Below are 24,684 nucleotides of genomic sequence, written 5' to 3'. Positions count from 1 at the left end.
GACTTTCCATTTGTTCTACATTCAAGACGACCCCGTCATTGGTGGGAACACTCTGGCTTCGAGTTCTGTGGTCACCATACCTGGCGCTGGGCGAGTGTGATTAGATTGCGTGTGATTATATTGTGTGTGATCATATAATCGTAGTTTTCGAGCCTTAGTTTCAAGAGAATGATATCGTTCTGACTTGTACCTTGCCTCAGCAAGAAACGTGTTCCGAGCCCCAGGCTAGGTAATATACTTACCAAATCCTACAATCATATTCTGATACCATTGGGTTGTAGAGGCCCGTACCACCTCACATCCTGCCCGAGGCTACACAACTGTCGGTTTCCGGCTGGCGCCCTGCCAGTATGGCAAACGCAGTCCCCAAGCCCGTCCTAGCACTCTTGTACTTGGAAAGCCCAGGGACCAAGCCTTGGCCGCTCCACTCGGAGACCTGAGCGTGTGAGGCGCCACCCCTGCACCCCTGCACCGAGTCTTGGCAGGTCGCCGCGATGTCTAAGCCCGCTTATGAACCACTCTCCTATTATGGACAACTCTGGGGCAGAACCAGGAGATGCCAAGTCGCAAGAGCGCCTAAAATAACAAGGGCCGCCAAAGTGCAAGTGTGGAGTGCATAATTTCGACGTTTCCCAGGTGCGAGACCGCGACAGACTATAGATATACCATCTCAAACCTTCTTTACGTACATTCCCCCCTGCGACAGGTCCTTTCACATCAGCTACAAGTAGCGGAAACGGATAGGAACTCAGGACAGCGTACATAGCAGCAAGCCATGGGCTACGGCATAGTCACAGCCCGAGCTCTCCTCGCGAACCCAGGACATGTGCACTGCGGCCCGGACGACCCAGTCAAGGGCCACGTGCAGCTAGACTATCGCTATAAAGCCGACGACGCCGGTGCTCATAACACCAACAGCACTAATCCCACCTCGTCGCACATACGGCGCATTACCGAGGAGTTCCACGGCCGGGTCAACGTCATGGTCACCCTGCAGGGCCGGCTAGATGTGAAGCGCTGGGACCTCGATAGCCAAGAGTTCTTCGAGGACCGCGTGCCGCTGTTCCTCCGGCAGCTTCTTTTGTCCGACGGCATTGTACGCCTCGCTTCGGCTATACCTACCAATACCACCACCACCACCACCACCACCCAGACGGTCAACTTCTCCTTTGAGCTCTCCTTCCCGCAACAACCATGTCAAAACCACGTAGCATTCAACACGGTCTCAGACCAGCCGCTCCCGCTATCAACGTTTACCACTAATCCCCTCGGCGACGTCCGCGTGCGGTACGAGGTAGCAGCCAGCATAACCTTCCCCGGCGGACAAGACGTTAAGGTCGACGACCAGAGCGTGCGCGGCGGCTTCCCAGTATCCGCGGACTTCAAGGGCACACTAGTGCTCTACGAGCTCGCGCCGCTGCGCAGAGCCGTGGGTGGCGCGATGTAGACGGGTAGCGCGTAGTTCATGTTCAAGGATAGGGCGCTGCCGCTTATTAACGAGGAGGACGACGACGACAACGACGACGACAACGACAGCGGCGGGAGTGGAAGCGGGAATAGGAGCAGGAGGCGCAAGAAAAGGGCCAGTCTGCGGGATAGGCTACTCGGCTCGTTCAGCCGGCTATACTCGTACGACTGCCACGTCTCGTGCTCGAGCGACGTGCACCGCTCCCAGCCGCTCGTGCTGCAGATCAGGATCGTGCCCTCTAAGAGGAGGTCTACGGCGCGGGACATGGACCGGGTGCGGGTCGAGCTGATGGGCGTCAAGGTGCAGGTGAAGGGGCTGGTGCAGGTAAAGTCTACGTCAGCTTAGCGGTCTGTCGAGGACGATGGGGTTGTCTCTGAGAAAACGGTCGAATTTAAGGGCGACGGGAGTACCATCTTCGCGTCAGGTACAGCTGCGAATGGAAACAGTATAGGCACAGGCACACGATCGTCACGAGAATCGTCGTCTACGACATTGAGCGATTCGTCATACGCATCCGGACACCCACAAACATCAGGCGCCCAGATGAACCCGGACAATGATTGGACACAAGTCATCGCGCTCAGCTCGGTTCTCAACAACGTGCCCAGCTCTGTCACGCCCGTAGATATATAGCGGGAATATATGTTCAAGGTCACATACTACGTTCGGGTTGGAGGCAAGCGCCTGGAGAAGTTTAAGAAGACATTAAAGGTCACCGTCCACCCACCTCTTACATCCGATGAACCCAGGTCTCAGGGTGACGTAACAAGTGGCATCATCGTGCCGTATTCAGAGACATTGGAAAACGAGTTTAGTAAACTCGACATACGTAGTCCCGTACGGACGGAGACCTGGCCACCGTATCGGCCATAACCGAGTTGCGGGAACAAGTGTTTATACTCCTGCCATATACGAGGAGAGCTAGGAGGGCTTTTAGATCTAGAATACCGATATCGTATAGGCACTTGCAATAACTGCTATTTCTTCACTGTTTAAAACCTCGCCTCAACGTTAGTATGAAATTGAGTAAACTAATCATCAGATCCCCCAGTACACCCAGCCAACCTATTCCCTCCTCCACATTAAACAGCAAGTCTCCCCAACCATATAAGAAAGCTTCAAATCTCAAAAAGAATTTTGTCTCGTCGCCCAACCACCCCAACACCACTTAGCAAGCACCGGTACACTAGTAAACCCGGTTATATATGCTCTGGATCTAGATGCCACAGATCTTGGCATCCACTTCAGGCGCTTTAGTACAGATGCTAACTTGCTTACCAGAATCCCGGTCGAAGACGTCGTAGTCGCCAGGATCCTTACGCTTATACCTCAGCTTCTTGTCGCAGAGCTCGCCGGTAAACTCTTTCTCCGGCCAAGGGTACGTGGGCCAGTCACCTTTAGCCCCGTCGAGCTTGTCAGCCGGCACGTCCATTACATCACAGTTGCCCCAATTGGATAACTTAGTGGCCTGTCCGTACCATCCAGTTTCGAGCTCGGTAACATACGTCACGTCCATCAGGTAGAATGTTAGCGGACCCGGATCACCACCGCCTCCGGGCGGGTCGTCGGGGTCATCCGGAGGGTCATCAGGCTCCTAGGGAGGCGGGCTCGGCTCGGAAAAGTCTAGAGGAGAGCCAGTCGGTGTAGGGCTATAGTAGTAGCCCTCACAATGGGTGCCGCAGTTACGCTCGTATGTAGGCAGGGCCGGGCCTAGCTTCCAGGTAATGGGCGGAGGCATAGGGATATCACCAATCTGTCCGCTACCGCCGCTTCCGCTGCCGTCTCCGTCGTTACCATCGCCGGGGCTGTCTAGGGGCGGCTCACACGCCCGCCGATCGAACTAGCTCGCGTCAGCGCCGGAGCGGCGGTTCACCAGCGGACAAGTTGTGAGGTCATCTGGGATGCTTGGACACACCAGCTTACCCTTATACCGGAGGTCTTGGCCGTTGAGGAGACACAACTGTTCGAGCACCTATCCGTTCTAGATGAACTTAGGGCTGACGGCACCCGGGTTCTAGTCCTTCCACGGGCCGTCGTCGATGATAAGGGATCTCTCAAACAGTTTGACCAGCCGCTTAGCGCTGCTCGCGACCGTAAGCTAGTCCTTCTAGCGCGAAGGCAGCCCGCGGTAGTAGGCCACAAGACCAGCTACCTTTAGCGCCGAGTACGATGTGCCAGAGCTCCATTTATGCGAGCCGCCGGCGACTACTACCTTGAGCTTATCGCCAGGGGCGTGGATGATGCGGTTCAGTTTGTTATCGCTGAAGCGCTCACTAATTCCTGCCAGGCGTGCGGCGCCGTCTGTAGCTCCGACGACCAGAGACGACTCAGTAAGATGGCCCTGGCCTATAACGCGCTGGGGGTAGCCGCCGTCCGAGTTGAATCCTTTCTTGCGCCCATTACCAGAAGCTGCGACGAGGACGACGCCCTCGCTCGCAATCTCCTCGAGAACGGTCCGCATAACCCGCCCGTAGTCCTTAGGCACGCTTCCAGCTCCGATCTGCCACGACATGCTAACGACGGCTTTACCCTCCTTAGGGATGTTAGTGTCCAGGATGTTGTCGAGCACGAGAACAAGTACCTCGAGGTAACGCTCGGCCGGGTCCGAGTTACGCTCAAAGGCAGTGCCTATGTGCACCGGCACTAGGATCGCCCTGCGTGCTACGCCGAGGTTCTGGCCCACCGCAAGGGCAGAGACAGCAGTGCCGTGGACGTAGTCGTCAGTATACCCGAGGCCCCAGTTCTGCGTCTTAAGAGGACTAGCCACCCGGATGCTAATGAACTCGGGATGCTTCGTGTCGACGCACGACTTAATAACATATATGTATTGTTGTTGGCCCGCCGACTCGTGGAAATAGTACTTGTGCAGGGAGTTGTCCTAGCTCGCGCCTGGATTGACGGTGAAGTCGGTGTTGGTGGCCTAGTCGTCCGCTTCGGGAGGGGTTGAGATGTGGGAGTTGGCCCAGTCCGTGTACTGAGTTACTAGCCTCTTTGCGATCCTAGGGCCTGCGACCGGCTCTTCTTCTTCTTCCCCGGCGATTAAGTCTTCCTCATCGTCATCTACACTTCGTGCTTGTATGATATCCATGCCAGTGCCGGGATACCATGCCCTCGTTCGGAAGCTCGACGGGTCGTATATTACCTCAGCCTGGAGCAATCATTGTTAGGAATGTCCAGTGCCAGGCAAAAAGGGGTTCATGTGGTATGGCCTACCGCTTTCATCTGTAACAGCTTGGCGTGCAGGCCCGTGGGCAGCCCTGAGACGTACCAGAATGCCGTAAGTTCCCTCTTAGTGGACTGTGCCCTCACGACTTTCACCCGTGTCTGTCCGTTTTTCAACTTTTCCAGTCGGTCGGCCAGCGCCTTAGTGTCACTATTAAAGTCCCATATACTTTTAGCAAAGATGATAACATCGTTCCTGCTATAGAACCACTCGGTCGTGAGCCTGATATCGTCGCCCTAGGCGGCCGGGTTATTCTCGTCGACACGTCGGCTTAGATGGATAAGGGCATCTGACCGGATGTCCAAAGACTTGTGGACGAGCTCAGGGCTACTGGTCACCGTCGGCTGTAGTGCATTAGGGCTAGGGGTAGCAGTGGTGCTATGAACAAGTGCTACTAGGGCCGTCCTCCGGCTAAGAGAACAAGTAGTGTTATCCGTTGCCGTCGCCTCGTCGTAGTCAGAAACTGCGCAGCTATAGATGGTTACGCACGTCTCGATTACGCGTAAGGTAATAGTGATTGTAGTTGTACCCTTATCTTCGAGGCCGTAGGAAGTAGTAGTCATGCATATAGAGGCTGATTTCGTCTCGCAGCGCGCTGGCTTCTTAGGGATGACCTCCGGCTTAGACTTTGGACCGATCCTATATGGTTGACACTAAGATATCAGGAACCGTTACTTAGAGAGAAGTGATGTAAACGTGGAAACACTTACTTGAGCTTAGGCCAAGGCGGCAGACGTGGTCCTTTCCAGTTCCATCCAGTTGGCCACGGAATAAGCCCGGGCGGAGGAGGTCCCCTGCAAGTTGGTGACGTGGTTAGCAGAAATTCTTTAGAGGATGGTCATTGACCGGGCCGTTGCAGCGCTGTGGTACATACGGTCCAATGATACCCTCTAGGATGCGCTATTTCCATCCCTTAATCTGAAACTTATCGATCTTGATATAAGTCTAGAGGGATTAGAGATATGTTAGCTCACCCCAGCTCTTGACCAAAACTTCGACATCGAGCAGCTATACATACCGAAAAGAACCATAGATCACATAGGATGAAGAAGAAATCATCGTCATCGTCGTCGTCATCGTCGTCGTCGTCCTGCGGCGGTTCCGTTACGGGCTCGATCTGCTATGGGATCTTGTACTAGTCTGTCCACGTTGGAAATGGAACGGTAGGCTCTGGAGGGTCGGGAACTGGGTCGTCTATCGTCGTGGGAATATTGGAAGGCGAGCCAGTGTTGCTCCAGGATCCGGGAGGTCCCTGCGTGACTTGTGGCCACGGTGGAGGAAAGATTGTCCTCGTGGTCGTCAGAGTCGTGCCCTTACTTACCCACGTAACTGGCACACTGGTAGGAGGCAGTGTGATCGAGGGGTACGGCTGAACCACCGTCTGATTCCCAACATTGGAGGGGATCGGGACGTTATAGAAAGGGACTTCGGTAAGTGTCTGAGCCGGCACCTTAACGGTGATTGTCGTCGTGGTCGTGCCAACTTGCAGTAATGTTATGTATAGGGAAATCGAGATAACAGTCTTGGAATCCAGCGGGCTCGGGGCCAGCACAATGGTGCAAGGGGCAGTGCATCCTATAGACGGATACGTGTAGACAGGCGTGCCGATGTAGACCACGTCGTCGTCGTTAGATCCCGGCGAAGTGTCTCCCATAAGATCCACGGCCCAATCGGTCGCTAAGGGTCAGAGGGGTCAGCTACGTTCGAATAGACAAGTTAGTATTGCGGGAAGGGTTCTCGTTATCTTACCGCCGCCAAAATTAAGGCCCTTATACTTCTGGACACGGCGGTCCTTACTCTCCTAGCTTATATAGCCAACGTACTCCACATTGTTATAGATAAGGATGTTAGAGTTAGACTCCTTGTTAAATATCTGCTTAATCGGTGTGGCCTTGCGCTTAATAATCTCGTCAATCTCGCCGTTCGTAATATAGCCGCCTATGTTAGTGCACTTTCCGGGTTGAGTAGGCGAGTTATTACGCGAGCCAAGGTATAGACACGATAGCCCCCAGCAGTTCGCGTCTGCCATCTTAAAGCTACGTCCATAGCTTATAATACCCACGATAACCTTGGTCGAGGACACGCCGGCTCGCGTAATTATTATAAGCGAGTTAATCGTCTCCGTAATGTTGACGTGTAACCGCAGACAATCGCTATTAGCACAACCGGTGCTGGCGTTGGGAGCCTTATTAGTGACATCTTTGTCCAGTTTATAACAGACATTAGCAGGATCGACAAGATCAAAAACTCACCTAGCCCACTGTCACGATCCTGCCTCCGGGGTCAACCGTCTGGCAGGGCGCTGGGGTTGCTGTTCTGCAAGATAGGTAAAGCCTGTACAATAACAACTAACACTCTGCTGTCGTTCTCTCTCTGGGTTGTCGTTCGTGTCTCTTGGAAGAGATACCAGTCTCGGCAATTGAGTGACTAGTTCAAGTGTGGGTGAAACTGATACTTAGATTGATCGCTGAAGTACAAAGGTAATGACTGTCTACAAGGAGATCCTCCGTACTCTATATATCCTTTGTCCTTCATCGTGGTCATGACTCTGAGCCCGATGGTCGCGGCCAGGTCATGAATCTGGTCCTGATGGTCATGCAGATATTGGTGACCATCCTTCTTGGCACGGCGTCGGTCATGCAGATATGCATGACCGGTACGTACCTTCCTTATCGTCCCTTATCGTGCTTACATAAGAAACCTGTGACGGTGCTGCCACATGATCCGCCCTCGCCCTTGGCCTGATCCTGTGGCCTAGTTGTTTGGGCTCTTTCGCGCCCGTAACAAACATCCCCTGTTGGTTGGCCGTCACACCCACTTGCTACCAGCATCCCATTACCCTAATTGGTGTCAGCTCCCGTACATGCAATAAGGCTGCGGACGGACTTACCGTGCAAATCGTACGTTATATAAACGATATAGCTAAGGATCTTAGCTATCTGGTCAATCGGAAAGTAGCGCAGGTACCAGTAGGAGGCCGGCGCGGCAATAGCCAAGGACTTCTCCTTTAGCAAACCATTACGGACTGTTGTCAAGAACTTCAGATAGTTAATACCATCTTCTTTAGTACCCGGATCGGAGCCCTCAATATCATCAGCGCTAGGGTACTCCCAATCAAAGTCGACGCCGTCGAGCTTGTTATCAATAACAAACTTAATAATGTTATCGGCGAACTTCTGTCTATTCGCAGGTTTAACGCCCTGTCGCATTATATATAATGTTCCCTAATTAGTCCTTTTCGTCAACGCCGGCTGGCATATATAAGAGCAGAGGCTTAACTTGGGGTGCTTACCGGCTCGTTAGAGAATACCCAACCTCCAAATGAAATAATCTTCTTCGGACCTAACATTCCCAGGAACTTAACCCATTGCTCGGTAACTTCCGGGTCAGTACTAGGGACGAAGTCTTCGTTGATATAACCGAATGCAAAGTGAATATACGTGATCGGGTCTTTTACTTCCGTGACGTCCATATTGAGACAAGGACGGTTACTATTCCAGGCCTCAAAGTATCCTACTCGAATAAAGTTCTCCGGTAGCGTGTTGTTGTTAATAATCTCGATCTTGCCGCAGTTAGAGATGCAACCGTTCGTATTCGGCTCATATGTTCCAGGAGTGTTGTCGATGCTTATATCCGTGCAGAAGTCGTCAGTCTGTAAATAGCTATGGTGAGCGTAGTTCGTAATATAGCCTCATTTTCAACTCCTCTGTACTTACAAGACTACAATATCCCCATCCTGAGCAGCAAACTTTCAGCGGACAGGGATTCAGATCAGCAATCTTAATGCCCTCTTGAGGTCGTTGCGTACCTATGACCTGTAGGCCACAAGTGACGTTTTGCACCTGGACTAGCATAGGAGGCCGCCCTTCGCTGATACAGATCTTCTAATCAGCCAGAAGAGCGCCGCAGCCCGCCCAGCCCTAGGTCTTGCCGACATTAAGCTGGTGGAGCTCTATCTAGTTAAGGTGATACTTATCAGCGATGGCCCAACAGCCGTCGTCCTTCTTAACCTCGTGCACAGCACAGTCGCCATTCTCTTGCGGTTTGGGCTTGAAGTCTGGCTTCTTACTAGTAGTACAGCAAGCTGCGGTTTTGGGTTTCAAGTTATTACAGAACGCTGTCTGGTCGCCACCATTAAACTGCACAAGCTTATTCAACAAGACGTTGCAACGCTTTGCAATAGCTAGGCAGCGATCGTTCTCTTCGATAACGGTATATTTGCATTCGTCATCGGCAGCCATTACTAGTGATCCGCCTAGTTAGCCTCGAGCAATTACGCGATTTCGCAGGGATGGGTATGGATAGCAGTCTCGATTGCTCCAAGGGTTTATCTCTTAACTTACTTAGGACCTAGCCGCCTCCTTCAGAACAACACATCTCATCCCCCGTCGCCATACTGCTACAGTATGAATCATCGATACCATTAAAGGCGTATAGCTTCTCTAGTGAAATACCGCACTTCTCCTAAGCGATGGACCAGCAGCTGTTACCAAAGTCGACCTTAGCCACGCGACAGGAACCTGCGCGTTTCCTCTTTTACTGCAGAGGCTGGTAAGCTTGGATAGCATTGGCGTACCAGTGATGGCGGCTCAGTAGGCCTATACTGTTTATCTACGTCTCGTTCACAACTAGGCCGGTAACGGAGTCTTGAGTAAGGGGTACCGCAGAGATAAGCGCCATTGTCTGGTTCTGGGCGATACTACTACCGTCGAAACCCTCGACGCACTCGCTATCAACCCAGCCACTAAGCGCCTTATAGACGCCCTATATATCTCCGTCGGTATCTACGATAGCTCCAAACACCGCTATAGCCGAGCGCTCGCCGGTCGGGCCGCAGACCTACATAGTCAGGCGCGAAGGCATGTCCACCTCTAAGTCGTTGATACGGTGAACAAAGTCTCGCATAAGAGAGGCAAGCGTAGATCTGTAAACCTAGGTGCCCGCATAAAGTCCGACGACGGCCTTGCCAGACTTTGCAAAGATAGCGGTCAGGCGGTTGTCCGGTTTCTGCGCTACCTAGTGCTTAAGCTTCAGTGCCGCGTTAACTATGTTAGACGTCGCGCGCTGGGAAGCTGGGCGGCCACTCCAGCCGGTCTGGACTTATGCTATCGTATTAACCACATCGGCGTTAGACAGTGCCAGCGGGCCAAAGGCACCGGGAGCCGCCTCGGCGTCGGTTATCTACGAGGTACATACCTTGAGGACTATTAGGCGGTCGGGCGAGGACAGGGGGAACCGCAGCATGGCCTCGAAGATAACTATGTAATCGCATCTTTCGAGTTCCTCAAGTAAGAGGATCCGAGACTAGGAAAAGCTAGTCGGTCCAGCAGCGTCACATACTATAGGACAGTAGGCTCTGGACGATGTAGTCTCAGGTTAGAGCAGGTTAGGAAAGAATACGAGATGGTTAGTAGCGTTGTTAGAGGCGCCGGCGGACTATACCTAGGCAGGGACGATAAGGTCCCAGGCAGTAACCACCAGCACCGCGGCAAGGCGCCCGTCCAGTCTCATCGTGATAGGACTGGACAGAGTTACTACACTAGGATCCAAGCCTCTGTCTGAACAACAGCGTTAGATGAGAAAGCGCTCTAAGCAGGACTCCATAGACAGCTATATAGGGGACTGTTAGAAGAGTACCGTTATATATCCAGCGAATATAGTCCTGTAGGGCAAGTCATAATAGTTATCCTTCGCGTCCGGAGCCGAGCTGGGTTTGCAATAGAGCGGAGCCTCATGGACGGCTAGCACTGTCGAGGGATCCAGTGTTGCTGATATAGTATATAATCTTGTCCAATAGTATAACCGTCCCTGAACACCAGATGTCACCTTCGTACGGAGAAATCCACCGGAATTACACTTCACAGGGCCATCGGCGATAGAGCCCCGAGGCCCCCATTGCGACCAACAGTATTCGACTAACGCCAATGTCAGCCACCCTAGTGAACCGATGGTCCCTAATAAGAAAAAAAAAAAAAAAAAAAAAAAAAAAAAAGACATCCGAGGAACTAATCATAAGGTAGCGTGCGGTTCGAGTATATCAACTGCTACCAATGTTTAAGATGTCCTACTAAGCTTTTATTACTCTTCTGTAGCCAAGGTTGCTAAAAGCTTGGTCGACGCCTATAAAGCTCGGCATTTTGTTGGACTGCGACACTACTAGTTTCCAGAAGGGGATAGGAGGTTATCTTACTACAACCATAGGGATACCCAGTCAACATCCCTGCTCCGTCCGTATACCAGCTAGGCCACAGCCTCGCTCGGCGGTCTCCATTAGGCAGCAGGAATAAGCTAACGGTAGGGTCGACCTAGGGTCTCCAGGTATACAACGTTGCCCGGGAGCGATCCTCTATGGGCGAGGTTACAGCTGCGGCCATAGGCTGTGCTTATACGGTCCTAGGAATATACTTAAATCAGTAAGGATTAGAAAGGTCACGAGCAAAATTTAACATGCAGTACATATTGTGGGGGGGGGGGGGGGGGGGGCGTCCTATAGGCAGCAGGGTTATACATGGTTCCTACAGACGACGCTATCACCATATTACCTAAAGTCAAGTAAGTACCTTATCACGCCACTTCCGCCGCTCCCGCTAGCCAGCAATGTCTCGTCCAGCCAGCGCAGCCACTCACACAGTAGCACATCCGACCATAGCAGACGACGGCGTGTTCCACGACAGGGCTGCCATAGCCCTGGCCGCGGTAGAGAAACGCGACATTGGAGCTTTCAAAACTCTGTTACGGGAGGGACTAGACCCGGCCCGGCTCGTCCTTAACGGTAGCAACACGCTCTAGCATCACGCAGTGTCAATCCATAGCGGCAGCAGCACGGTCAGAATGATAGAGGAGCTGATCGCCAGCGGCGTTGACGCGACGCCGGCAAACGATGCTAGTCGCACGCCCCTCCACGTCCTCAGCAACATTCGCCCCGACGTGTTGGACAATATCAACCTGGACCGTCCCGGCCAGACGCTAGCCCTTAACGTCCTTCTAGAGCAGCTGAACCGTGCTAGTAATGCTGCGCCGAGCCGTGTCAACGCGGCTAACGTAGACGGGATTACGCCTCTCCACCTCGCCGTCGCCACGTCCGCGTATCACATCCGGAGGCTACTCGAGTCTGGTGCAGACCTAGCGAGACCTAACAAAGAGGGACGCACACCACTTCATTACGCGGTACAAGACGCGGACGGCAACGTTGTTAGCATGCTTCTTCAAGCCGTTGAGGCCAGCCGTGAAAAACAACAGGTCGGCAACAGTCCGCCTGGATACAGCGCTGCAGTCACGCTTAGGGCGTTTGTCAATACTTAAGATGCTAGGCAACGAACGGCGATCTATTATACTTGCCTCGCCGGCAGTCCAAGCATATTTGGCTTACTGCTCGAAGCTAGGGCCGATATAAGATACGGCTCGACAGACGGCGACTCCCACCTGTTCGAGAGCTTATGCTAGTATATACTAGCGTTATGCGAGACGGAGAGCCAACTACGTAGGTTAAAAAGTGCCACAAGACTAAGAGGCTTAACGCCTTGGCGAATTGACGAAATGGTCTTATCCCTACTTAAGATATCGAAGCCTGCAAACATTATCCTAATCGACCAGGCGATTAAGTTGGCTAATGCCAGCCAGGCAGCGTACGCCCTAGGGACGCTGTCCCGTACACGCACCAACTTTCTGACCAAGCATAACCTTTATAGAACCTATAAGACGAGCCAGGAAGCCAATATAGGCACTTTTAGACCTTAGCAGCACAGAATCGCAGACCGTCTTAAGACCGAGAACCCAGAGATTCCTGCGAATATGCGGTTCATAAGACTAATGCAACTTCGAGAATATACTTCAGCTAAGCAGCTTCTAGTAGAAATTGTCTCGGATATATCTAGCCGAGACATTGGAGATATCTCCGCGATCGTTCGTCTACTTATCTCAGAAGGGTTTGCAGACATGCTACGTCTCTTAAAGGACGCCATCAAGGTCCATATGCAGTACGATCACGACATACTTCTCTTCTCGGCGATCGACCACTAAGAGCCGAACATATACGTACTATAGGTTCTTATGGACGACTTTAAGCTTAACGTTAACGCCGCCGATGCTAAGGGGCATGGGGTCCTCTATCGCTTGTTCCGTAATAACAACGATCCGCTAGGCAGAAGCAGCAACCCTACCTAGTAGAAAGCTGCACTTGCTCTGCCGTATTTGGTCGGGCATGGCGCGAACATTAATATATAAGACCGGGACAGCTACACATTATTACACTACGCCCTTAACTGCGTCGGGCGCGCCGACTTTAATAGGACCCTAGTTGAGAGACTCGTAGCCCTCGGCGCGGATAGCACCGCCGCTAATCGTATGGGCCAGACTTGTCTCTGCAGAGTAGTAGGTAATAGTGTCCATACGGACATTGAACCGATATAGGATGGTGGTTCAGACTATATCTCCGTCTTTACTCGCGACCTCGCTCTCGTAAAGCTCTTTCTCGAACGGGGTACCCCCGTTACCCAGCCTACCTTAATTGAAGCGATACGCCGCAGCGACACGGTACTACTAAGCCTACTCTTATCACCGCCACTCGGTCATACCGATCCCAACACTCGCTTCAGACAGGACCGCGTACCTCTCGACTACTGGGCAAGTGGCACGAGCTACAGCCTCGGAGGCGACGCGGAGCAGGAGCCCTGGAGATACACGCCTCCCCTCTCGATTAACGTCGTCCTAGACCCGCTTATGTACCCTCTGCACTTTGCCTGTCTGCAGACATATAACAACGACAACTACCAGACCATTGTGGAGATGCTACTGGACCACGGAGCGGATTCCAACGCCCGGTACGAAAACGGCATAACGGTGCTGTACTACGTCCTGAGCCAGAAGGTCGACTCCCTGGCGGTAAAGCTCCTGCTAGCCCGCGTCGCTGTCGGTGGCGATGACGATGGTCTCGAGGTGCGGAACCCGCTGGGCATGACGCCGCTGCTCATCGCCGCACACATGGCGGGCAAGAAGAGCCGCACGAACGACACGAGTCACCAGGACGCGAGCGCGTTGGTAGCTCACCGCCTGCTCGACCTAAGCGCGGATCCCCGCGCGAGGGACAATAACGGACATAGCATTCTGTACTATCTAGGCTATGGCGAGGACGGTGAAGGTCGAGACGTTAACGCTGGTAGCGGTGGCGGTGGTAATGATACAGTCGGAAATGAGAGCGTCGTGTTATAGGAATTGGTCGCTTATGTCCGGAAGAGTTTAGCGTGAGGGAGTCTACGGACTTTATTGGATTAGGATACGAAGTAGTAGCCTATCGTAGTCGCGTGATTATAACAGACGGAAATTCTGTGAGCAACTGTTGATATATTGATTTAGCGTAACGGAACGCGGAGCAATAATGTCTTTTTCAATAGCGATACTGAATGAAAAGCTCTATCGCTACGGCAGTTCTTATGTAGAGCTCACGACCTCTTAGTTTTGTCCTGCGATAATAAGCCTCTGCCAATTTCTAAATACTCGGATATAGTTTTGCCTTATACATATACACATACGCGCGCGATATTAGGGTTTGTGCAAAGCAACGTTCTTATCACGGGAATCTCAAGTCGATAATGTCCTATATTCGAAATACATGTTTTAGGTTTTTCCGGGAATCTAATTCGAGAGGCTTAACGTAATCCACAAGTGGGTGAATCACACAAGTGGATGAATCAGTTATCGGGTACTCGTACGACAATATATAAGTCAATTCAACCATAACGCCTCAAATCAATTCAAACTATTCGGAATCCTCTTCTTCAGAGGTAGACTCAACTTTCTGACAGGTACGCGCATTATGGCCGGGCTCCCCGCAGACGCCACAGCGTCGCGCGCGCGTTTCGGGCCTCCTCGTACGACCACTCTTCTGACTCGTTTCCGCTATTAACTGCTGCGTCGCATCGATTTGAGCCTTCAAATCCTTTACCTGATCAATCGTGAGGGACCCTCCTTTCTACAGCTGCTTTCTTTTCGTACGACGACGGCGGCTGAGGCGGTCGTTTGCATCTCGAAGTTCAGCGAGCTCTTAGCGCATAAGGTCCTGCTCGTGTACCATCATCATAACTCCTTTTCTCAGCTGCCGTACGCTCTCAACAATGGACGACGGTAAGCTATTCTAGTGTCGTACGATGCGATTTTCAATATACTTCGTCTACGATTCGGTCTTAATTAGGTTGTTCGGCGTCTTTAAAACCCATGGGGGTGGTAGTCCAGCAGAGGAACCTAGCGGTGTCGGCGTATGAAACTTCACATCTAGCTGTAAAATCACATAATTCAGGTCGTACGGTACTAGGCCTGTCGCTCTAAAGCCTGCCTGGATGTTTGATTTAGTCATTGCAGCGTTGTACACCTTATAAAAGGCTGGGAGGAAGTCCTCCTTTGAAACGTGGGTTACGTACGCCCGCATTAGACCTTCGATTTCTTTACCGTACGCCCGTTTCAGAGGTCTAAAGCACCTAACATCGAGAGGCTGGAGCTTATGCGACGAGTGAGCAGGCATACAGAGCGTCACAATGTTCTATTCCTTACAGTAGAGCTCGAAATCGACCGAATAGTAGCTCTCGTAGCCGTCGAGGATAAGGAGGCGGTAGGTACCCTTCGTACGACTCTTCGTATGGAAATCGAAGTGTTTTACCCACTCTAGGCCTCTCTCGTTCGTCGTCCAACCGTTCTCTGAAAGCGCGATTACCTAGTCGGGCGGTAGGGGGCTATTTGCGGTCCAGGAGTCGAGGTGGACCTTCCCGGCGAAGATGATATACGGCGGGATTAAATAGCCGTACGACGCGATACCCTAGATTACTGTAACCCATTCCTGATTCCCTTGTTGTACAGCTCTTGGCTTCCCACGTCGATCGGAGGTTGTAACGACAGTTTCGGCGGAGATTTTACCTATCGCGAAGCCCGTTTCGTCGAAGTTATAGATGTCGTCATCGTGGATCCCGTATTTCGCGATTATGTTTTGTACGAGCTTAAACCACGCGCGATACGCGTCTGGATCTTCGCAGAGGACTCTCTGGTAGTCGATTCTTCGATTAAAACGCGTACGGAGCTCTGGTCGTCGTCGTACGAAGTTTGAGGCCCAGTTCGTTCCGACGCGTGGCGCGTCGCGCACGCGGAGGAGTCGATCCGCCATTTCTCGAACACCACCTAACCGCGGTGGAAACGATCGCGAATCTAGGTCGATTATATATCGTACGATACTGTCCTCTTCGTACGAGGTCAATTTCTGGCAAGGTGGTCGGATATCTTGTTGCGCAGGTCGGCCGTGTTGTCGTCGTTGGAGGGTTGAGAAGGATACATTATAGATCTGTGCAGCCTTTCGTACGCTCAATTCTGGGTTCGATTGAAGCGCATTTAGCGCGAGAACTAAATCGCTTTCATTTGATTGTCGTACTATAATTATCGGTGGAGAAAAGGGGGAAAGAAGACAGCCTGTACGAAAGTGGCGGGGGACTGATTCATCCACTTGTGTGATTCACCCACTTGTGGATTACGTTATGCCAAAGGGATAAAAACAAAACCTTGCAATAAGCAGTATAACACCGCAAGCGAGGGTTACTAATTCCTAACGTAGTCGACTACTGAGCCATTGTGGGAAGCACTTGAGTTGCGAAACGCGGAGCCTATTGGTAAACAACTAGAACTGTAGAGAGCCATCTCGATAGGACCGGTCTTATTGTGATAATGACAGCTTTGAGGACAAATGTAAACGTGAGGATGAGGAGTGAAAACCTCAAGTACGGCCTCCCCGTGCGACTTTCGGGAGGCTGGGCACTACAACAAAGTACGTAAGACTCGAAACACCGGTCGCGCTTATGAGAAGTTAAGAAGTCGCGTATCTTAATGTTGCTGTTCATTCCTATCTTAAATCTAAAACTCCACGTGGGAATCAAAATTTCGTGCAATAGAGATATCGAGCTTCTCAGGCTTCGGAGACCACACCAGTACATTCTGAGCTAAGCAATAAACCATAAGTCCAAGAACGCTAATAAGGAGAACCCCCGAATGGTTATACCCGACCGGATTATTCCACTGTCCTATGCTATTACTTAAAAGCGAACACTATTCCAGGACTACAGAGTCTTATATATATAGCGCACAGTTACGAAGGATTAGGAAAATCAGCGTGTTTCAGAGTTCCCCGGGACGTGTTTCGAACTCCCAAACGCCAGCGCGAAACAATGCCTCTTACGTACAATCGAATACACCCAGCCGTCTGTCGCCTTAAAAGGCTTCCTTTATATCAAACTCAGCACTAGCCGTGAACGCCGATGAATAACAACTACCCGACTTCTCCCTCGCTTAATCATCCCACTGCTTCACCGGCTTCTCCCCCTTCAGCAACCTCGCGAGGTTCAGCCTCGTGCTGTACAGCACATTCTCCGTCGTCCCGACCTCCCTAAACTCATCCCCGCCACCATTGTTGATATCCGAGTCCCCGCTGACCCTGCCCCGCGGCCGGTGGTGCACAAACAGGCTCGGCACGACACTGACGCAGCGCATCCCGTTAGCCCGCAGCCGGCAGAGGTCGCTCAGGTGGTTGTCGAACGGCTTATGCTAGCCCTCGAGGCTCATATACTCGAGCGCCCTCTTGGCCCCCGTGTGGCTCAGCGCGTACGCGAAGCTGCAGATGTTGTCCCCGGGCACGTATACGACGCGCGTGTTGTCCGGGTACTCGTCCCACTTCCAGCCCGCGTTACCCACGCGGTAGTGCCGCGGCGGGACGCTGGCGTCCCCGCCGATCAGGACCTAGCGGTCGTCGCGCATCTCGGCGGGGATCTGGAGGTGCTCGGGCAGCAGGTTGCCAAACGTCGACGCGCACGAGCCGATCCACAACATATCCCAGTCCTGCCTATAAGGGCTCTTGCTCGCGGGGCCGGGGATCGAGGCGTTATGGCTAGCGGGTTCCACAAACCAGCTCCCTTCCTTCTGGAACTCTCTACTCACGCCCGCAAAGTCGGCGAGCCGGTCCTTCAGGGAGACGTCCCAGTCCATGTCGTCCTCCATAATAAGCGCGGACGTGATGCCCTCGTCGACGATGCGCCGCATCGTATTCATATGCCCTCGCTACGAGCCCAGGTTAGTATCGGACATACCGCCCTTCCGGTCCCAGCCGATGGGCAGGGCCTTGTCCGGGACGGTCGACCCGCGGACCCCGTCGATCCAGGTTATCGTGAAGCCCGTGACGGCGGATATAAGGCTGAGCGCATCGCACTTATCGGTGCGGTCGGCCAGGCCGATGGCGAAGACTTTTTAGAACTGTCGGTTTGATTAAGGAGGGACAGATGTCAGCAAATCTATCATTATCCTATAACTTTTCAGCAGTTCCGTAGGAAGAACCCCTATCATACCCAGTTTCCAGCGCTACGGCGCAAGTAAAACGAGAAGAACTTACACCAAACGTGTTATTATACACGCTCCCCACGCCATCTCTACTTCCCCCTCCCTACCCGTGCCCTACAGCGCCGCCCACGCTGCCCTTCAGCGACGACAACGTACTGCTCCCGTGCTCCGTATGTACGAGGAAGAACCAGGTCGCGGAGAAGACCAGCACGCCGGCGAGCAGCAGGTGCTTGGCGTACGCGGGGCCTAGCAGGACACCCATCTTTTTTTTTCTTTTTTTATATCTGTGTCGTTTTCCTTTTGCTTTCCTTTGCTTTACGTTCTTTTACTCGTTTACTCGTAATTCCCTAGGTGTGGATTCGAAGTATAGTTGGAGAGTAAAGACTCAGTATAGCAGGAATGCTAACGCAAGAGTAGCTGCGATTCTCGCTCTCAGATGAACGAACCGAAATTCAGAACCGGATCCGTTAGCAAAGGCGGAAAGTCCCGTTTCCTAAGCGAATAACGAAAAATACCAAATACTAAATACCAACAACAGCCCTAGCGTAAACAAAGCTAAAGTACCCTTAGAAGGCCTAAGCGATAACTAAAACCTAAAGTCGCGCAGACGACAGAACAACGGCAAGAGGAAAAGTCTCACACGTCGAAGCCTAGGGGGGAGGCGAGCGACGGCTATAGACCAGACCCTTTTTTAAAAAGGAACAAATCAACTCTAGAGAGGAGGAGCAGGGGCAGGAGCGGCGCCACCATGGAATTCTAATTGCACGCAGTAATAAGCCTGCTGCTAGTGTATATATATATCTGTGTGAACCATGCTCATCTTACTCTTTTCGACCACTCACACCAGTAACTCCTCGTACTCTAGGTGTAGTACCACTAATCAGGCACACCCCACCCCGGCACCTTAGCGGCAGGCACGGGATATCTCAGGCGTCAGTTAGTAGGGGGACCACCCCGGCAACGCGCAAGGATCAGAGCTGCTAGAGGGCCGGAGAGACACATCGCTAGAACTCGGCTGAATTTCCTTAGCTGCGTCGCAGAGCTTAACTTAGACTCGATAGCGGCGGCGGACGCAGACGGGTGGAGGCTAAAAGGCACCGCTACCACGACCCTACCTTGGGGTGGGCGATTGATTATAATATGGTAACTAACTTAGCGCTCGGCTGGATTAATAACCCGCTTAGCCCGGAAGACCGTGCTGCCCGTACGGCCGCCGTATGCCTGCTCCGCCCGCCTGTAACTTACTCCGTACGCCATGAGTGTCTGGGCGCGGCCGGGTACCTCAGGGACTAATTACTTAAAGTACCTAGAGAAAAAACGGAGGGGGTTGCTATGCTACAGACTCGGCCCCGTCCGCGCCGCCGCTAGTCAGCCGAGAGCAAAGAAAAAAAAAGTTCGTATAATAATAGGGATGCTCGGCTCCCTCCAGCCGGGCTTAGCTTCCTTAAGCCTGGGTTTCGATCGAGGACCACTATGTGCCGTCCCTCATTTTCGCCTGTGCTAAGAAGAACTATTCTTCATCGTCGTACAGGAGCGACTTACTTATCAATAGCACATGCTACCGTCCACTACTTAACACAATCATCCCCATCTCCCACCTACGGGTGGTAGCCGGCCCCCGAGAGAGGGCGGAGTAGGACGGGACGGGACACAAGTTCTATACCGGGCGAGATAATAAGCTTTCAGTCTGGCACCGAGTCCGTGCCCCTAGTACCAGGCCTCGCTGGCCCGGCCCAGCCCAGGCACTACCCCGCCTAGGCGCGGAACTTACCGGCCCCTGATAAAAAGCAGGGTTAGGTATTCCCTAAGCCCGCTAATGGAAAGTGCAGCTGCTGGAGATGACCCTACGGGCGGCGTAGTGAGCATCTCCATCGTAAGCAATGCTGCATATATGTCTTACCGAGAATCGAGCTCCTTGTTCGAGCAACACTAAAAGAAATAATGATTGGATATTATGCCGTGCGTAAAGCTTTGCTAATATATGATGCTATTAAATTAAATTCAATCCACGATCCGTAACAGCACAATCAGGCTTCAGCCAGCTTCCGTACCCTGAACCCGCCCAGGTACCACGGCGCCTTGAGCAGCAGCGAGCTGGTAATAACGCTGATGCTGCTCAGCGCCATCGCCAGGCTCGCCCATACCGGGTCGAGCCGCACATGCTCCCCGTTCGACACGATCCAGTACAGGCAGCCCGCGGCCACAGGCACCGCCGTTATATTGTAGACCGCAGCCCAGCCAAAGTTAAAGCCGATCCGCTAGAAGATCTTGCGGCTCAGCGCAAGCAGCGTCACAACTCCTGCCAGGTGGCCACCCACGAGGACAAAGTCGGCCGCGGCGATAGCCACGTCCGTCCCCGACCCAATGGCAATGCCAATGTCCGCCGCCGCTAGTGCCGGCGCGTCGTTGATGCCGTCGCCGACCATCGCAATGCAACGCTTACCCTTTTGCGCGCCCGTCGTCAGGTCCCTGAGCTGCATGATATAGCGCGCCTTGTCGGTTGGCTTGACGCCGGCGATTACGCGGTTATCGGCGTCAATGCTAACTCTCGCGGTGATAGCCCGTGCCGTGATAGCGTTGTCGCCTGTCAGCATGTACACTTCCTTACCCTATGCACGCAGAGCTCGGACAACCGCGACGGCCTCGGGCCGGATCTCGTCAGAGATGGCAAACGCAGCACGTAGAGTGTAGCATACACGCTACTGCCCGCGCGTACTCGTCGCCACCAGAACCACCGACTTGGCTTCTCGCTGCTAATTCCGCAGACTATGAAATACCCCCGGAGATATGACAACCCCGAAATCACTTATCAGGTCCTCGTTACCGATCACAATATGGACAACGTCACCCGTGATATAGCAGCGGTAAGGCGCTCCCGCTCGTCACAAGAGCCTCGTAACGCAGCACACTAACCACTCCGGCCGCCGTAGATAACATCGAGGCCCTGATCTACGCCTCGAAATACGTCAAAATCCTGATCCCCGCCGTCGTCAACATCGTCTATAAGAAGCTCCTACAGTACGACATTACGGCGCGGGCCTTCACCACGCGCTCCACGAGCTTCGAGGGCGACCTGGACGCAAGCCCGACCGAGGACTCGCCGCAGGTGCTGCACCGCAAGGCCTTTCTCCGGGCGTACCTGGCCAAGCTATGCTCGGACCCCAGCAGGCTCAAGTACTGGAAGTACTACAACAAGGTCGGCATAATGCACGTCGGCTTAGGCCGCGAGCACCCGCTGCACGTCGAGTACATCCACCTGGGCGCCACGATAGCGCTAATCCACGAGGTTATGACCGAGGCCATCTTGTCGCATCCGCGGTTAAGTCTATCCCGCAAGATTGCGATTATGAAGGCCCTGGGCAAAGTTATCTGGATCCAGAACGATCTTATAGCGAAGTAGCATGTTCGTAATAGGGAGGAGTTTCAGCAACAGCACCACCAGGCGGAAGATGGGGAAGGGCTAGGGAAGAACTTGAACAAGGATCACCCAATAGTTAAAGCGGAGGGGTATTTCGACAGCAAGAAAGTCCTCGAGGAGGTTAGCGATAAGGAGGTTACTAGCAAGAGCTCGGCTCACCACTCTTCGAGCATACCCAGGCCGGCTAGTAGGACGTGTCCGTTCAGTAGTATATCTCAAGACATGCAGAACCTGGAAGTTGCCAACGGCACCAAAAAGCATAGAGCAGACGGGAGTGACGCGGTCAAAGCAAGTGAGCCTGCTTAAATACAGCATCGAAATCATAGCGCATCGTTACTGTTCAACACTTTCTGCACCTTAGCTGTCGAGAATAAGTAATACCAGCCGTGACAAATAGGGCAGCTACATTATAGCGATTTCTTCCCTCAAATTCCTGGTTCGCTCAAGCATGCATCATCTTCCAAATCTCATACACAGGGCATGGTCCAGAACCAGGACTGGTGCAAAGGACATAACAGGTCATCTGGCGACATGCAGCGCTACGCAGATCCTGGTCCGTCAGGGACCCTTATACTTGCAGCAGTCCAGCCTCATGCAGGCAGATTCGTAGGCTGACATTATGCTTGTACCTGATTTCACCCACTGTGACCGACTCCGCTTAATGGCAAGTGCAACTCCTCTAGTCTTGCTTAATGCTCGCACACGTCTCCCAACGGCGACGCCGTGGATCAGGATCTTGACGCGTCCTGCACTCTTGCTGATTAACGAACCATCACTTACACTACTCCAATCTCCGCGAAGAGGCTTACCGATTGGATCACTAGAACCGGCGCGGCCGAAGAGATATGGACACAACATCCGCCTCCCGTGCCAATGGTAAGTACTGCGTGACGCTCTGCTTGATGATCGTAAGTTTTCAGAAGGTCCTTAGATCATAGTGAGCTAATCAAGGCTAGGGCTCGAATTAGTCTTTGACTATATCCTTCGAACGATCGCCGAGACCGACGTATTCTCCGGGGATTCCTCCCCAAGCATCTTTCCGGTGTATGCTCACGAACCGGAGGCTGAACCGGGCCTCGGAAATCCACCGCTCAGAGCATATAGTAATATCGTCCAACGTGTTGTCCAATGGCTGCGACAGGCCCACCGTCGCACATGGTCGGACAGACACCCGATGGCGTTCTTCGACCATGAGGCTCGGACCATGGACGCTGCGGCGTGTAACGATATCCTCCAAAACCAGTTCTGCCTGCTGCCCAAGCGGAATACAGCCAAACACATCGGCACGCGGATCGACCGGGTTGACAATGTCATGGTCTGGGGCTCACCAGTGCTAGAGAGCTATCGGCTCGATCCTTTCGCCACACTGTACATTGCGGAGATCAAAGACGCGTATGCGGCATGTATCGATCTGGACGATGCAAGCTTTCGAGCCGCAATCCTGGAGAGGGTCATTGGCCCTCTAAGCCAGCATCCTTCGTTCCACCATGTTCTGACTGAGCTAGCCTTTCTGGATGGCGCAGTGGAGGACGAGCCGGGAAACGGGGCTGCGGCCAATGGAGGACAAAAGCCAGCTGGGAAACCCATTCCGGAGGTTATTGACCTGACCTGAGCGTGCGATGTGCTCTAAAGGGCGATGGCGCTCTGTCCTAGAGGACTGCAGAGGCAGAGGCCATACCGAGCTCAGCGTTGTGTCTTTTGCACTCACAACATATTCTATTAGATATTCATAGCAGGCAGGATAGTTCTCTCGCTTTTCCACTTTTGCTCGCCTCAGGCAGTACCATTCATGTGCAAAAAGTGTCAACACCTACTCTACCAACGCACCGCCGCCCAAAATCCTCATCGCAACGCCTTTGACATCCCCGGGACTCAAGAAGCTCAGACTCGGCCCAACACTGATCCTCGCGACCCCAATGTCCGCCAGCTCCTTGACACTCAGCCTCCCTTTTGCACCCAACATGACAGCCACCCTCCCACCCAACTCCTTGACCAGCGTCTGAACCTCATGCGTCCGCAGCCCTCTGCCCGAGCCGCCCCAGAAGAACACAGTTGTAGCCCCAGCATCAAGGTACGCCTTGCCCCTCGTCACCGCCTCCGCCATCACCTCTTCGTCACTCTTACCCGTGGCCCCTTGCAAGAAGAAGCCGTCGTGCCGCGCATTGACGACAAACCCAGGACAACCCGCCTGCTCCGCGGCCCTGATGGCGCTGCGGATCCGGGACGCCTGCTCCTCGACGCCGTAGAACTCGCCCCCCTTGTGTCCTCCTACTCCTACTCCTCCGGCCCCGGCTCCTCCCTCGACATCATCAGAAGCAAGGACCACGTCCTCGATATTCGCCCCGACTGCACCGGCCTTGACCACCGCGGCAACGCACTCCTCAATCTTGGACCCGTAGCCGTCCTGGATGTCCACGGACAGCGGGAGCCCGGCGTTGTGCACGAGGGGGGCGAGCTCCTGGATCCGGGCTAGGTTCTGGGCGAAAGTAAGCTCGGCGTCCTGGATGCCGAGGGACTTAGCGATGGCGTAGGACGCGGTGGCTATGGCTTTGAGCGGGCCCTCTCCGGGAGAATCAGCAGAGGAGGAGGAGGAGGAGGAGGGCTCTTTGTTGATGGAAGTGATGGTCTCGAGAGAGGTTGTGTCCCAGACGTTGGGCAGGACGAGCGGGTTGCCGGGGGCGTGCAGGGCGGCGAGGCGTGCCGCGGAGGTATTTGCTTGAGCCATTGGTGGTGTGTCTTGGATTTTGTCTACTTTTTTGCAGAGATTCACGGCGGGAGCTGGGCAAGCTGGATGATTGCAGGGCGTGATCTTTATCTGCAGATATAGAGTAGGACACTGGACTGACGTTGCGGACTCAGCTCGTCTTATACAACGCGGAGACTGGCCCCCGGCAGCTGAGGTTGACTCAAAGAACGCCGCCAAGCTGGCTCCGCAAACTCTCGTGTGGAGCAAAGGGCGGCTGACAACCCAGGCGGGATGGGGAGGGACCAGCCGCGTTCGTTCGGCTTCGGCTCAGCAGTTTTTCAATTCATCCGACCCGACCCCCACTGGCCGTGCTGCAGGGAGGCGAGGCGGCATTTGCTCGTGGTGACGGTGGTGCATATGCTGATGAACGTGTCAGCCGAGCTGAATGTCACTGCAAGGGTGTGCTGTAAGACTAGTGGTGATAACACCGGCGGCCACGACACGCTGACACAACACACGGCCTCGTGATTGTG

The 24,684-nt window shown here is 53.3% G+C and overlaps 10 protein-coding genes across 10 annotated transcripts; 5 read left to right on the top strand and 5 right to left on the bottom strand.

Moving 5' to 3' along the window:
* Positions 1-775: 775 nt before the first annotated feature.
* On the top strand, positions 776-2,101 carry B0I36DRAFT_369568 (uncharacterized protein; the record flags this gene model as incomplete). Its single annotated transcript, XM_046159801.1, has 3 exons — positions 776-1,429; positions 1,502-1,792; positions 1,865-2,101. 3 exons carry the CDS (start codon positions 776-778, stop codon positions 2,099-2,101), a joined length of 1,182 nt encoding a protein of 393 aa, XP_046005600.1.
* A 583-nt stretch (positions 2,102-2,684) lies between these two features.
* B0I36DRAFT_355816 (peptidase S8/S53 domain-containing protein) lies at positions 2,685-6,345 on the bottom strand (the record flags this gene model as incomplete). The annotated part of the gene is made up of 8 exons (XM_046157477.1): positions 2,685-3,062; positions 3,621-4,277; positions 4,682-4,889; positions 4,986-5,330; positions 5,402-5,485; positions 5,566-5,581; positions 5,666-5,699; positions 6,013-6,345. 8 exons carry the CDS (start codon positions 6,343-6,345, stop codon positions 2,685-2,687), a joined length of 2,055 nt encoding a protein of 684 aa, XP_046005599.1.
* Positions 6,137-8,575, bottom strand: B0I36DRAFT_398512 (glycoside hydrolase superfamily). Its single transcript, XM_046161619.1, has 5 exons — positions 8,408-8,575; positions 7,984-8,343; positions 7,574-7,915; positions 6,441-6,876; positions 6,137-6,368 (listed from the first exon to the last, which is right to left on the bottom strand). Exons 1-4 carry the CDS (start codon positions 8,543-8,545, stop codon positions 6,493-6,495), a joined length of 1,224 nt encoding a protein of 407 aa, XP_046005598.1. The 5' UTR covers positions 8,546-8,575; the 3' UTR covers positions 6,137-6,368; positions 6,441-6,492.
* Positions 8,576-11,199: 2,624 nt separating this feature from the next.
* Positions 11,200-11,993, top strand: B0I36DRAFT_436538 (ankyrin repeat-containing domain protein; the record flags this gene model as incomplete). The annotated part of the gene is made up of 2 exons (XM_046162829.1): positions 11,200-11,243; positions 11,504-11,993. The coding sequence occupies 2 exons, from the start codon at positions 11,200-11,202 to the stop codon at positions 11,991-11,993; spliced, it is 534 nt and encodes a 177-aa protein (XP_046005597.1).
* A 1,041-nt stretch (positions 11,994-13,034) lies between these two features.
* On the top strand, positions 13,035-14,142 carry B0I36DRAFT_355813 (uncharacterized protein; the record flags this gene model as incomplete). Its single annotated transcript, XM_046157476.1, has 3 exons — positions 13,035-13,061; positions 13,101-13,860; positions 14,081-14,142. The coding sequence occupies 3 exons, from the start codon at positions 13,035-13,037 to the stop codon at positions 14,140-14,142; spliced, it is 849 nt and encodes a 282-aa protein (XP_046005596.1).
* A 2,864-nt stretch (positions 14,143-17,006) lies between these two features.
* B0I36DRAFT_369565 (uncharacterized protein) lies at positions 17,007-18,309 on the bottom strand (the record flags this gene model as incomplete). Its single annotated transcript, XM_046159800.1, has 5 exons — positions 17,007-17,193; positions 17,284-17,453; positions 17,652-17,767; positions 17,801-17,953; positions 18,204-18,309. The coding sequence occupies 5 exons, from the start codon at positions 18,307-18,309 to the stop codon at positions 17,007-17,009; spliced, it is 732 nt and encodes a 243-aa protein (XP_046005595.1).
* A 1,765-nt stretch (positions 18,310-20,074) lies between these two features.
* On the bottom strand, positions 20,075-20,641 carry B0I36DRAFT_369564 (HAD-like domain-containing protein; the record flags this gene model as incomplete). Its single annotated transcript, XM_046159799.1, has 2 exons — positions 20,075-20,305; positions 20,366-20,641. The coding sequence occupies 2 exons, from the start codon at positions 20,639-20,641 to the stop codon at positions 20,075-20,077; spliced, it is 507 nt and encodes a 168-aa protein (XP_046005594.1).
* Positions 20,642-20,973: 332 nt separating this feature from the next.
* B0I36DRAFT_398496 (Protoglobin-domain-containing protein) lies at positions 20,974-21,747 on the top strand (the record flags this gene model as incomplete). The annotated part of the gene is made up of 1 exon (XM_046161618.1): positions 20,974-21,747. A coding segment is annotated over one exon (474 nt), but the record flags the coding sequence as incomplete, so codon positions are not given.
* Positions 21,748-22,639: 892 nt separating this feature from the next.
* B0I36DRAFT_369562 (uncharacterized protein) lies at positions 22,640-23,077 on the top strand (the record flags this gene model as incomplete). Its single annotated transcript, XM_046159798.1, has 1 exon — positions 22,640-23,077. One exon carries the CDS (start codon positions 22,640-22,642, stop codon positions 23,075-23,077), a length of 438 nt encoding a protein of 145 aa, XP_046005592.1.
* Positions 23,078-23,114: 37 nt separating this feature from the next.
* On the bottom strand, positions 23,115-24,190 carry B0I36DRAFT_355810 (phosphoenolpyruvate phosphomutase-domain-containing protein; the record flags this gene model as incomplete). The annotated part of the gene is made up of 2 exons (XM_046157475.1): positions 23,115-23,181; positions 23,280-24,190. The coding sequence occupies 2 exons, from the start codon at positions 24,188-24,190 to the stop codon at positions 23,115-23,117; spliced, it is 978 nt and encodes a 325-aa protein (XP_046005591.1).
* Between the last annotated feature and the right edge of the window lie 494 nt (positions 24,191-24,684).

The sequence above is a fragment of the Microdochium trichocladiopsis genome, assembly GCF_020744255.1.
Source record: "Microdochium trichocladiopsis strain MPI-CAGE-CH-0230 chromosome Unknown B0I36scaffold_13, whole genome shotgun sequence".
Classification (NCBI taxonomy): domain Eukaryota; kingdom Fungi; phylum Ascomycota; class Sordariomycetes; order Xylariales; family Microdochiaceae; genus Microdochium; species Microdochium trichocladiopsis.
This window is presented reverse-complemented; position numbering and strand designations above follow the sequence as displayed.